This window comes from Microchirus variegatus, assembly GCF_963457635.1.
Source record: "Microchirus variegatus genome assembly, chromosome: 2".
In the NCBI taxonomy this organism is placed as follows: domain Eukaryota; kingdom Metazoa; phylum Chordata; class Actinopteri; order Pleuronectiformes; family Soleidae; genus Microchirus; species Microchirus variegatus.
This window is the reverse complement of record NC_139803.1, coordinates 14974027-14986456: the sequence shown is the minus strand read 5'-3', so window position 1 is coordinate 14986456 and position 12430 is coordinate 14974027. Positions and strand designations below refer to the sequence as shown.

At 39.3% G+C, this 12430-nt stretch overlaps 1 protein-coding gene across 1 annotated transcript; it reads right to left on the bottom strand.

Annotated features, from left to right (window-relative positions):
• Nucleotides 1-1171: 1171 nt before the first annotated feature.
• Nucleotides 1172-10768, bottom strand: gusb (glucuronidase, beta; the record flags this gene model as incomplete). The annotated part of the gene is made up of 12 exons (XM_083910756.1): nucleotides 1172-2850; nucleotides 3125-3260; nucleotides 3439-3615; nucleotides 4324-4408; nucleotides 5897-6043; nucleotides 6623-6801; nucleotides 6929-7066; nucleotides 7972-8159; nucleotides 8247-8389; nucleotides 8915-9096; nucleotides 9185-9370; nucleotides 10550-10768. 12 exons carry the CDS (start codon nucleotides 10766-10768, stop codon nucleotides 2699-2701), a joined length of 1932 nt encoding a protein of 643 aa, XP_083766882.1. The 3' UTR covers nucleotides 1172-2698.
• Nucleotides 10769-12430: the final 1662 nt, after the last annotated feature.

Here is a 12430-nt window from a genome sequence, read left to right as displayed (position 1 = left end):
TACTTGTTTGGTTGTAAAATGTTGAAAATTCATTGTTTACCAAGGTTATTATAGTTAACGCAAACTAAAATTGAAAAAGCATTTTTGTAAGCTGAAATAAAAATTAGTAACTGAAACTGAATTATGTTTATAAAACTAACCAAAATTGTAGCAAAAAATGTGGAATCGTCTTTTAATTAATAATTGAATAATGATTAATTTCATACATAATCCTTTTGAGTTCATATGAAGTGGATTTTTATTTCTTCTCTGCCGGCAATTTTGAAAGGTTGTATTTGCAATGTATTATTTTTGATTAATTTTGCACCTGGCAAACACTCCATATTACAAAAGACTAAAACTGATAAAAATTGAAGTAAAACTAAGCATTCAAAATAAAAACTAGCAACCCGTTGTTAAAACGAATTAAAACAAAGTGAAATAAAAACTAAAACTAATGAAAAATCCCAAACTATTATAACCTTGGTGTTAATCAAACCTAGTAATAATGATGTTGTCAGGTCTTGTTTTGTTCACAAACCAAAATATTCACATCTAAGAAGCTAAGAAATCGGAAAGCTTGTTTCAATTCTTGAAAAAAAAACATTGATTAGCAAATCAGTAATCGAATAATTGTTGCAGCCCTTGTGTGTTGTTTTTAATGAGCACCAAAATCGACATCCAACGGTAAGTTAAATATTTTAATCTTGCATGTCTGTCAGATCCTAAGAAATTATCTTAATAATTTTGAAACACTCAACTTAACTAGTGACCTTTTTATTAGCAAATACCAAAGCGTACGTGGTAATGGATGAAGTAATTGTGTTTTTTTTAGATTCAGGAACTAAAATAAATACCAAATTTATGAATGACCTCCAGTAAGAGAAATGTGTGTAAGCCTCAAACCTGTCAGTGAATGAAAGCATTTCTACCTGATCGTTATCAGCACTGATACACTTCAATTTGATTTATTCATTTTGGATTAACAATGCTGGACCAAAGCCACTTACCTTGTCTTGGAAACTTTTCACATCCTTTAAAAAGACACTATTCAGTGTTGCACAACACATGACGCTTAATCCTCAAAGTTATTTCAGTCGCAGTGATTTCAGAAATCAAGTTTGTAAAAGATCATGTTTTATTTTGAAATATTCATTCTGACATTGCATTTACAAAAACATCCAACACAGGTCCTTAAACTCCTGATATGCTAATTGCACTTAATTAAAGAAACTTGAAACATAGGATTTAGCAAAAACGAAGGTGCTAGTGTGGTCCCGTCTTTGCAATGTACTGTACGTCCTCCAGCATCTTTTTTTTTACTGATGATTGTTCTTTTGTTTGTTTTTTAAATGCACCACCTTACACACACACAGTAAAACTGTGACAACTGAAGGAATTCAGCCACGTTAAAAGCGCTCATGCATTAAGAGCATTGAGGCCAAACTGAAGAATTATTTTAAATCTTTCGAGAATAAAGTCGTAATTGTTATTCACGAAAAGTCTCACATGATCAGCTGCAAAGAACGCAGCACTTACAAAGAAATACTTTGTATATACGAATATTTATATTTAGTACAAATACTAAACATATTTCACATTACCTTTAGCATCTTTGTGCAAGAAACTGAGTATGTTTGGAGAAAAGAATCTCACAGACTTAATCAATATTTTTTCTCTTCAGTTCGGCCCTAATACTTATAATATGCATAACTTTTAAAAACAAATGTCCATTTGATTTAAACCATCGTCAGTTGAGTTCCCACCCAGCTGATTAGACCAAAAGTTATTTTTTTTAGAGTCACTTAAATTCTCCTGCTCGGAAAACCGGGTCGTTCAGCAGTTAAAAGCAGGGTAAAAAAAAACTTGTCCCCGCCCAACCCGGCGCTTCTGTTGTATACACACAAAAAGTCAAACTTCATAGTCCGTTTTTACGATGAAGGAGGCAGCAAACGAATAATGAAATAATTACATTTCTCTTCACAAAGAGCAGAGGCATAATGACAAAACCAAAACATTTAAGTTTTCTGCGGAAACCACATCACCTCCATAATAACCGCAATAAACTGCAAAATCCTGTATTCATAAAGAACTAGAAGCGAAATTTTTACAAATCAGCATAAAAAGTGTTGAGAAAACGATTCAGATATGCTGGTGAATCCCCTGAACACAGATAAACTAGGTTTCACTGAAATGTTTTTAAATGAAGGGTCCAATTGTGCTCAAGTAGATTTTGACCCACATTTACCAGCATTTTAACACATATGCTGTGTTTCCATCACAGTATGGTTCGGTTTGGTAGAGTATGGTACATTGTAGAGTGGTAAAGCCCTGGGTCAAGCTTGCATTTCGATGGAGAACAGTATCTGTATTTGGTAGGTGACGTGTGAGCAAAGCCTGATGGCCATAGCGTGACGTCGTACTGTTGCGACGACATTGAACGCAACACAATGGACAACAAAGGAGGCCATCCAGCAGCTCTTTTTTTTGTGGCTGTTAAAGTCAAACTTTGCTGACAGCTTCACCCTGACTTTACCATACCATTTTACTCTGGTACTCTAAGGGAACGGTGCCAAAGAATGGAATGCTCATGGCTGGTTATTTTGGTCCGATTCCTAATGGAAACACAGACAAAAAAAAACGTACTGTACCAAACTGAACCGACTCACCAACTGGAAACACGGCTATAGGTTTGAATCAGTCCTCCTGGACTGGGTTCTCAGAGGGAGCAGGGATACTTGGTCCACGTGGGTAGTATTCCTGTTTGGTTTGCCAGACTCCAGTACCTCTCTCTCAGGATGAAGGCTGCTGCTTTGGGCTGCCTTTGCCTGGTGAAAATGCCCTTCTTGTTCCCCACCACACGGGTGATTCCTGCAGACACATGAGACATGATCAAATACAACCTTGTCACGCACCTGATGCTGAAACAAAGGAGGCTTTCATTTTTATTTTTAAAGTAAACTGTGCTTCCTGTTTACCAAAAACAGGAGAATTAAGGCTTTTGGTTTTGATTAGGGCTGTGTATTGGTAAAAATCTGGCAATTCAATAAATATTAGGGAACTAATACGAACTAAATCAATTCAGAATTAACGGCTGGACTTCCGAAACAGGCCCCAGGTCTGTTGTGATGTGCTGATGTTGTACCTTGTGCAGTCATGAAATCGGCAAAGTTCCAGATGAGTTCCCCGACAACATACTGCTTCCTCTTCTGGTCAAACACGTCGTGGTAGTTCTTTAGAACTAGCTTCTGGTACTCCTCAGTAAACATCATGGGTGGATCCTGAAAGGTGTAAAGAAAGCTGCCTTAGGAGTCTGCAAAGAAACATAACTGCTGGCCAAGTCATTTAAAGTGTCCATCCATCCATCTTCTACTTTAGCTTTATCCTCCACGTTAGGGTCACGGGAGGGGTGCTGGACAGGTCGCCAGTCCATCACAGTCTCTGTATGGTAATACTCACACTATGAAGCCCAGGTACCGCGTCTGCTCCATATTCACTCTGAATGATGGGTTTCTGGTATTTGCCATACCAGTTCTCGAACTGAGTGTTGAGCTGAATCGGGATGACCTCCAAGTGACCTTGATCATGGTACCAGGAGAAATAACTGTTTACGCAGATTACGTCCACGTAGGGAGCCTAGGGACGAGATAAAAGACAAAAAAAGTTGCAGGCCTTTGACACATTTTAGCAGCAGAAGTTAAGTATCGTAAAACTAATGAGACCCTTCAAGACACAACCATCAGCTTTAGAAGACATTACTCACAGCACGGGAATGTGAAAATCCTAAGGCATGTCAACATGTCTGTCAACAAGCGCTTCAGAATTGGAATAGTTTACCATGACAACCCAACCTTTAGTTCCTTATTTTTAACCGGGCACTTTATTTGACTCACTGTAAGGTATCAGACTTGCAGAGGGGTTTACTCAGTCTCTTTTATTAATCATGGGTGTGTTGTGGGCGTAACAGGCGACACACCAAGCACAGTGGCATTTCTTAATCCTTTAAAAAAGTCAAATGCACTTGCATCTTGGCACATTGTATAAAAAAAGGATTTGCCAGGAAGTTAAAAAGAACAGTTCTCTGCAGCAGAATATGGGCAGTTTTCTGCTTATGCACCTGAGCGGAGCAGCTGTGTGTGTGTGTGCAGTGACACATTGCAACACTGACTTCAGAACAGATTTGTGTTGGTAATATAAATGCAGCAGGAATGCAGCAACGGTGAATATGACCACGCCTTGTTTCAACACAAACGGTGAAAAAAGTGAAACTCTTGGCATGGATTTGAAGCGGGTGTGACCCGAGACCCAACAGGTTAGAAAAAGCGAAACGGTGTACAAACTCACCCCTTTGTCTCGAGCATAGTTACTGTCTGTGATGTAAGTGACGGGGCGCGTTGGGTCCAGAGCTTTAGTATGCTTTATCAAGGTTCTGCAAGGAAAAACAAAAGGTGCATAAACTGAAAATGTGTCATGGAGGTGTCAGGTACATCAAAAAGTGTGTTCTACAAGTTCACACGATGTTCATTATGTCTGTCAGCTCCCGGTCTTTGTTTCTCAGTATAGTGGTGTTTAAGTCTCCTGTCACCTGGCAACATTCTCGCACAGAGCACAGGAAGTGATTGATTTAATGTCGAGACAGACGGAGGCAACGGCAACATTGCTCGCGAGACGAAAACACAAAAGGTGTGTCAGAAGTGGCAGATCGAAAGGAAAATTTTTTTATTTTTCCCGCTTGCACTGCTGTCGTTTACACACTTTTACACACTATTCGGACGGGATTAGTTTTCAATGGGTAGGTGGAGTAATGTAATATTACCATAGGACATCTGTAAGATTAACGGCTAATTTGCACGGGATAAGGACGAGTAAATCTATTATGCACCGCCGCCACCACCTGTTGTGCTTATGGCGTTACTTCCTGTGCATACCAAACTGATTCCTGAAATCTTTTAGCTAAAACACCTAAAAGAATGCGAAACTGGACCAGGCAGGAAACGCTGCATTTAATTTCGGTTTGGGTAGAATGTCAGTTTCAGAGGCAGTTTGAGACCATGGTGCATAACCACACCATTTGGGAAGAGATTATATCAAATAGTTGTAGATAAATGTTCGGAATGGTCTTTGTCGTATGCCGGGAAAAACCCAAGGTTTGCCACAGACATTGTCAGACGGTCTCTATGCTTGGAAATCCATGGAAAAGTACTTGTAAACAGGATATGACAGAATATTTATTTACGTAAATATTTACACTTGGCACGGAATTACCGTAGTATTGGCTAAAGGTGACTTTTCCGGACCTTTGTTCCCATGGTAAAAATCTCTGTAATCTTAACTGACATTGTCGGGTAATAATTATGGGCAAGGCTAATTCGGACAGGACTAAAATCACAGAGAAAATCTGGGAATAATTACTTTACTCCACCTCTCTATGTAAAACTGATCTTGTCTGAAACAGCAGGACTTTAGTCAGGTCTGATAGTTTTTCTTGACAGACATTGTCAAATGTTCACAGCGAAGAAACAGAGGCTGTAATAATAAGTGTAGTTGTAAGCTTTAGAATGACTGTTTACTGTATTCACACACTGTACCACTGTACACCACCTCACTCAGGTTGTTAGACAGTTTCGAGTGTTTGTTTGCCCCGTTTGCCTCAGGCTGTCGCTGAGCTCCAGCTGTGAATGTTCAGGGCGGCTTCACGACTACTCTTTCTGCATTCCATGCGTTAGATTAAAGGGATGGGCTGAAACTGAGAAACACGGGGAGCTCAAATGCTTGAAATACTTCTCGGTCTCTACACCACCTAATCAAATATAGCCAACAAATGCAAACAATTATAAGCATCTTTAATATTTCCCCAGCCATAGAAAAGCCCAACGTCGCTTAGAGTGTGAATTACGGGTCCATTATCAAAACTCACTTGAAATACAGATCAGCAGGAGGCATCTCTGCAGCGGGCTCATTTGCGACAGACCACATGACCACGGAAGGATGGTTCTTGTCCCGGCGTACAAGCTCGTCCATGACGACGAGGTGGTGGGTGAGGGAGGCGTTTTTAAAACTACGACTGTTAAGAAAAAGACAAAGACTCATTCATGCATCTTAAACAACATTGAAAAAGACATTGTGTCCAAAATCATGTGCACATGTTATGTACAAATTACAATTGTAGTTGTACAGTTTTTGGCAAATAAAAAAAACAAAGCAGGGTTTATTTCTGCAGACTATGAATTTTACGGCTGGATGACATTATTGCTGCCATTTCCTGTTGCATAACCGATGCGTGTCGTGTACACGAGGCAGCAGATTTCAAATCAGAGCGATAACTGAAATAATATTACTGAAATTAATACTACGAGTAATATTTTACACTACTTGTTAATGGGGGAAATAATACTATGTTGCAACATGTTACTGCTAAGAGTGTGTGTGTCTACTTGTATGGTATTCACATGTTTTTTTAACTAATGACACTGAACTAACCTGCATTTAATTAACATAACTGGGTATCCTGTGGTGTTAATGGACACCATACGATACTATGTCCTCTGTTCTTGCGACTAACTGTGACTAAAAGTGAAATGTAGGTTGACGATGATGATGATGCTGATGATGACGACGACACACACCTCACACGGACACTTACATGTCTTTGATGCCCACCCCCGGACACTCGTCGATCACGACGATGCCATGGCGGTCACACATCTGCAGGATCTCCTCGGCGTACGGGTAGTGACTGGTGCGAAAGGAGTTGGCCCCCAGCCACTTCAGCAAGTTGAAGTCCTTGACAATCAGGGGCCAGTCCAAGCCTTTGCCTCGAATCTACCAGGTAAACGGAAAAGTCGAGATCAATGAGCTGGATTCGGTTGTTCTGAAGGACAGAGAAGCTCAATTCAAAGTAGAAATGAGACTCATTGTATGGTCTTTGCTGCCCTCTAGTGGTACTCACATCAGCGTCCTCATGTTTATTGACTCCATGGAAGTAGAAGGGTTTGTTGTTGATGAGGAACTGGGTGCTGGTGACCTTAACCGAGCGGATGCCAACTGGTAGGGTATACACGTCTTCATTGGGAGCCATTAAGCGAACCTGAACACAAGTGTCCCCGATTCAGACACTATGATTTCTTACCACCTGTTAAATGCAGCTCTTCTCACAGACCCAGAAATACTCAGCAATTGCAATGAGTTAGGAAAATCATAACTTAAACTTCAGTATGATGCGATTGTGAAGGACAAATTACATTAAAAACATGCTTAAGCGTGTACAGGACATGTGCAGACAAGCAAAACACTAGCGTGTTTGTAGATAGTAAAGAACGTAAGAAAGTCCATTACTATGCTAATATTCCACTGTGAGAGTCTTCATCAGCTATTTTAAGCAGGAAATGTTGCCACACATTCAAACTGGGACAAAACACGTGACTAGTATTGCAAGACTACTACAGGATGTATCACATTTATCCGATTAATCACTAAGATAATTAAACTGTCAGAATGGGGTTTCTTTTGGGGCATTTTGTTGTGTTTATTTGTTATAGAGATAATATGAGAATTATGTACTAATTAATCACTGGAGAAAATCTGAGAAGATTATTTTACCCAGAAGGGGAAATAGAGTAAGGAATATGTTAGCTGCAATTGAGTTCAGATCAAATACAGCATCGTGTCTCTATGACAGGACAGTAACCCAACAGGACATGTAGCTGAAAGAGTGCAATTATGTGAAAAAAGTGGATTAACATAAACTGATTTACGTTCCATTCTGCGTTAACTAATGACAAAGTCATACTGAATGATAAGTCAATGGTGGAACAGCATTTCATGACACATCCGAAATGAATTAATGCATTGAAAATCCACGATTTACATGAATGTGATTTTGTATTATTGTGGATGATTTAATTCCATAATTTAATTTTGTGTTATTGTACAATTATATGTAATAACGTGGTGTTGATGTTATATACCCACATATTATTAGTGAGGTCTTACCTCCAGAGAGTAAAGATAACCTGGATTATCGTGCATTAAGTACGGCCACCACAGGTTGACATCCACCACTTTGAGCACTCCAGACAGCTCAGTGGAGGAGGCGACACAGTGTCCGTCTCTGTCCTGCAGGGTGACCTTCAGCGTCGCTGTGGGCGCACCTTGGACTGACACGTCGTACTTGACAAAACCTAAAACACATCATCCATTAGAATTACTTTCGTCAACGACCCGTTTACAAACGTGAAAAACAACTTGATTGTTTGCGTGTATTCTACCGGTGTTATCCGAGAAGTCGGTCACCACGGTGATGTCATCCACATATGCCTTAGGAGTGGTGTAGAGCAGCACGAGGCGATGTATGCCAGCATAGTTGAAGAAGTCAAAGGAGTAGTTTTGCACGAAAAAGTCATCGGGATATCTGTTGAGAAATGACATCATAGTGGCAAATGACACTGGTGTCTGTAATTGTATAGAAAAAGCAATGGGTTTGACACCATTTGAGCAGGAAAAGTACAGATTTTACCGATCACAACAACTACTCTATTCACATGTGATTTTCCTGCTGTGCAAAGTACCCATTAGTCAATTAGCTATGAATATTGTTTGCTTAGTCACTGATAAATGGAAATAATCGCAGTTCTACAACTGAGAAAATGTTTAAACATTTAAATTCAATATATATATATATATTAGCCTGACTTGTAAAAGAGTTGCCTAACATGCTGATTTGGCAAGTGATGTGATTGATTATTACTTTTGTTGTTGTTGTTGTTAATGGTTAATGGAGATAATCAGACATGGGGGCAAAAAAAATCACTGTCCATAAATAAGAGAAAAGTTAGTTTGTATCAGGCTATTTTTGTATTATTTTATTTGCAGACTGGTGAATAAACTTTGGTTATATATGTACATATATAATATATATATAAAAAATTGCGATTACTTGGTGTGGTCGTCCATGTGCTGGATCGTTCCTGGAGGAAGAGTCTCCAGGGTCAGCGTGTTGTTGACGGCGATGGTGATCCTGCACGACGACGTTGGGTCTTTGCGGAGTAAAGTGCCTATCTCGGCCTCAAAAGGAAGATGGCCCCCTTCATGCTCAGTCACTTTGACCCCGTTCACCCACTGTCATCACAGAAGTATGATTTCAAAGCAGACCGATCGAGAACAGTTATATTTTTCTACTCTAACAGCGGGATACACCGATACTCACCACCACTGAATAATAGTGAGCACTTCCCACTCTGATAACCAATCTTGTGCCTTCGTCTGAGAGCCAGCGTGCAGGCACCACGACCTCTCGCTCATACCACACCCAGCCGATGAAATCTCTCAGTGAGGGGTCCTGTGTGATGTCGTTGTAGCTGGCGGGAACTGGCATGTCAATCACTGGGCCAGTCTGGGGGTGAAACAGTGTGAAGTTTTCACTGGGATGGTAATACTAATCCTTTTTAGTAACACCATGATAATAATAACATGGAGTTAAAGGTGCATTATGTAATAAATCTAAAGCAACTGGCCATAAAATCCTACTAATATGTCACAGAGACTCAGGAATAATGTTCATACAGACAAAATATTTGCATTAAAAAAATATTTTGCAGACTGTAAATCATGTTTATGTTTTGAAATCATGTTTTGGCATGTGGCGCCACCTACCACCGTCTACCAATCATTACAGTCAGTAGAGTCTCAGCTGCCGAGCAACCACGGGGTGCCAGTTATGTCAGAAAACGAAACCTAAAAGACCACTTTGGGCCACATTCTTACATATGGCACCTTTAATGTTACAAAATTTACTTAAATTATACTCAACCTTTACTTAACCTGCAGTTTTGAAGGAATAAAAGACGACAGAGGACAAATACAAATGTATACAATAAAGTAATATCTTCGCGATGTGGAGCAAAGAAACCAGAAAATGTTCACATTTAAGAAGCTGAAAAAATCTGAAAACCTGTTTCACAAAAACACAACGATGACTCGATTATCAAAATAGTTGATGATATATTTAATAATAGCATAATAATCGATTAATTGTTGCAGCCATACTTATCTCAAATGTAAATATGTAAGGTAAGTGATATCCAGGTATTCACCTTAGAAGTGAGAATTATTGTGTGCTATCATCAGTGTGTATTGGTCATTTTAAAGTTCTTTGTAAATAATATGAGTTCCCAAACAGAGGCCTCTGAAGTAGCAGAATTGACCTATATTCTACCTAAATTTAGACAAATATAAATAGGAAATTATCTGTTTCCACAAGCAAATATCACTTCACAGTCCTAGTAGACCACCTGAGAGTGACCCTCACAAAATATCAGGCCATTCTGATGTGGTATTTCAAAACAAACTAGTAGTTTAATTGGAATACATTTATTTATGCTACTTCAGAGAGCAGCCATCGCTTTTATTTTGAAATTGCACGCTCTTACCGTAATATACAGTATAAATGGATGTCGTAAAACAACGTGAAGGCTAGCTTTTTACACAGTTTTTCGAAGTGGAGGCTGCCTTTACTGTAGTGTTATTTACAACGTGAGCTGCTTTATTTGTTGTCCCACTTCCTCCCTCTCACCTCAGCCAAGCGACTTTTGTACCATGCCCTCTCGAAGCCCAGGTTCCTGCTCGGGGACTTGTCCGCCCTGAAGCCCCACAGTCCGCTCAGCTCCTTCACTTCTCTGGACGCAGACTCTCGCGGGAACAGCATTCCGCCGTTGAGCGCACAAACCGCACTCATCATGGCGGACAGACACAGAGCACCGAGCACACCGGCTCGTCCAGGTACAGACAACATTCTGACCCGCTCAACCATACAAACACACACACACACACAGTCCAAAACAACGCACTGCACTGCACTCCACCTCTGGATGCTAGTTTTGTCACGTGAGTTTACTTTTTGTTGTCATGTGACCACGTCTTCCTCTCTCGCGTTGCTTTCAGCTACCGTCGGAAATTTCACACTTTCACAAATTTTAAATGTTTTTCGAGGATACACTTAAAAGGAAGTGTATCAGCATTCACCAAATTAAAAGCCTGAAAAGAGAGGAAAACAATAAATAATCCAGAATACTACAACCCCCCCCCCCATTCACATTATATTTATTAATTTTGTTTTTGTCATTCTATATAATTTTCCCATCGCACCATCATTACTCGCTGCTGCACCACTTAATAATTGACACTAGATGGCGCAAGACACTGAGGCATCATTCACTGGCTTTTTTATGATAAGGTTTTATTAGAAAATACAGCCACATACAAACAACTGGTCGTGCCAGGGGTGCACATATACGTATCAAAGACATAAAATAAACACAGTTATATAAATGAAACATAAAAAAACATGCCCAGCATGAAACTGTTTGCCTTTTTGTATTTTTAAGTCTTCTAATTGTTGTGTGATAAGGAAAAGTTCAACATTGGATTTGCAGTGCATCCATTTGTTTTTGTATTTGTGGAATTTCCCTATTAACAGAATTAACTGTTAACAGTCACTTCTGTGGCAATAAGTCAAATGTATTCAAGACCAGATAAAAACGATGGGTCATCAGTTTATGAAAATGTTTTGCTAGTGTGTTGAGTTTAAGTTCTTCACCACCTGACCTTGCAGTTCCTCTCCAAGAAAGTTTGTTCAGATTCAGTCTCTGGGAGAAAAATATTTTTTTTACAATAAGCAAGTGACATTAAACAATCCCCAAGGCACGATGACGAGCTGCTGTTCATATCTCAGTCTTGTTGATGTTATGTTGTCAAGAAGAGTTACATTTATTTAAGACAGATATGTGATAAAGTGCTTCATTAAGTGATTCTATTCATAACTTTACCATCTGCCTGAAATTAATGAAAGGTTAATGGTGAGTTCAGCGTTAATTTCCTGTCCCAGGTCATTTTCCCACCGAATCAGTTTGGATTTTTTCAAAATAAGAGTACTTCAACGAGTAATCAACGATCCTTGGGTGCCCACTTCAATGTCTGCGATGTCGTATCTTCAGTTACAGAAAAATAATAGAAAAAACAAGTATTTTGTCTATTCCTGAATGTTTTAATTATCTTTTTTTTTTTTTTTTTTCCATTCAGTTGATTTTGATGATGCGAGATCACAGGGATGTATTAAAACATCGTTAGCTCACCGTTGCTCTCCCACACAGCACAGTAAAATGTTATCCTTATATCTGCAGGTCGGAGCTCATTGTCAGTTTCTCTACATCGTCTACATCAGATTTACCTCCCACACGAAGGTAAGGAAAAATCATTTCAGCTTCAATTCAATCCCAGACCTTCACGCTTCAGCTGTGTCTCAGTAGTAGAGTCAAGCAAATGAATTATTATCATGTACATTTTCTTCTTTGCTTACTGTAAATAACATGAGTTACTGCACATTTACCACAGGGTCGATCATAACACATTGACACTGACGTTTATTCAAGTGCTAATTCCTTGATGAATGAGTTAC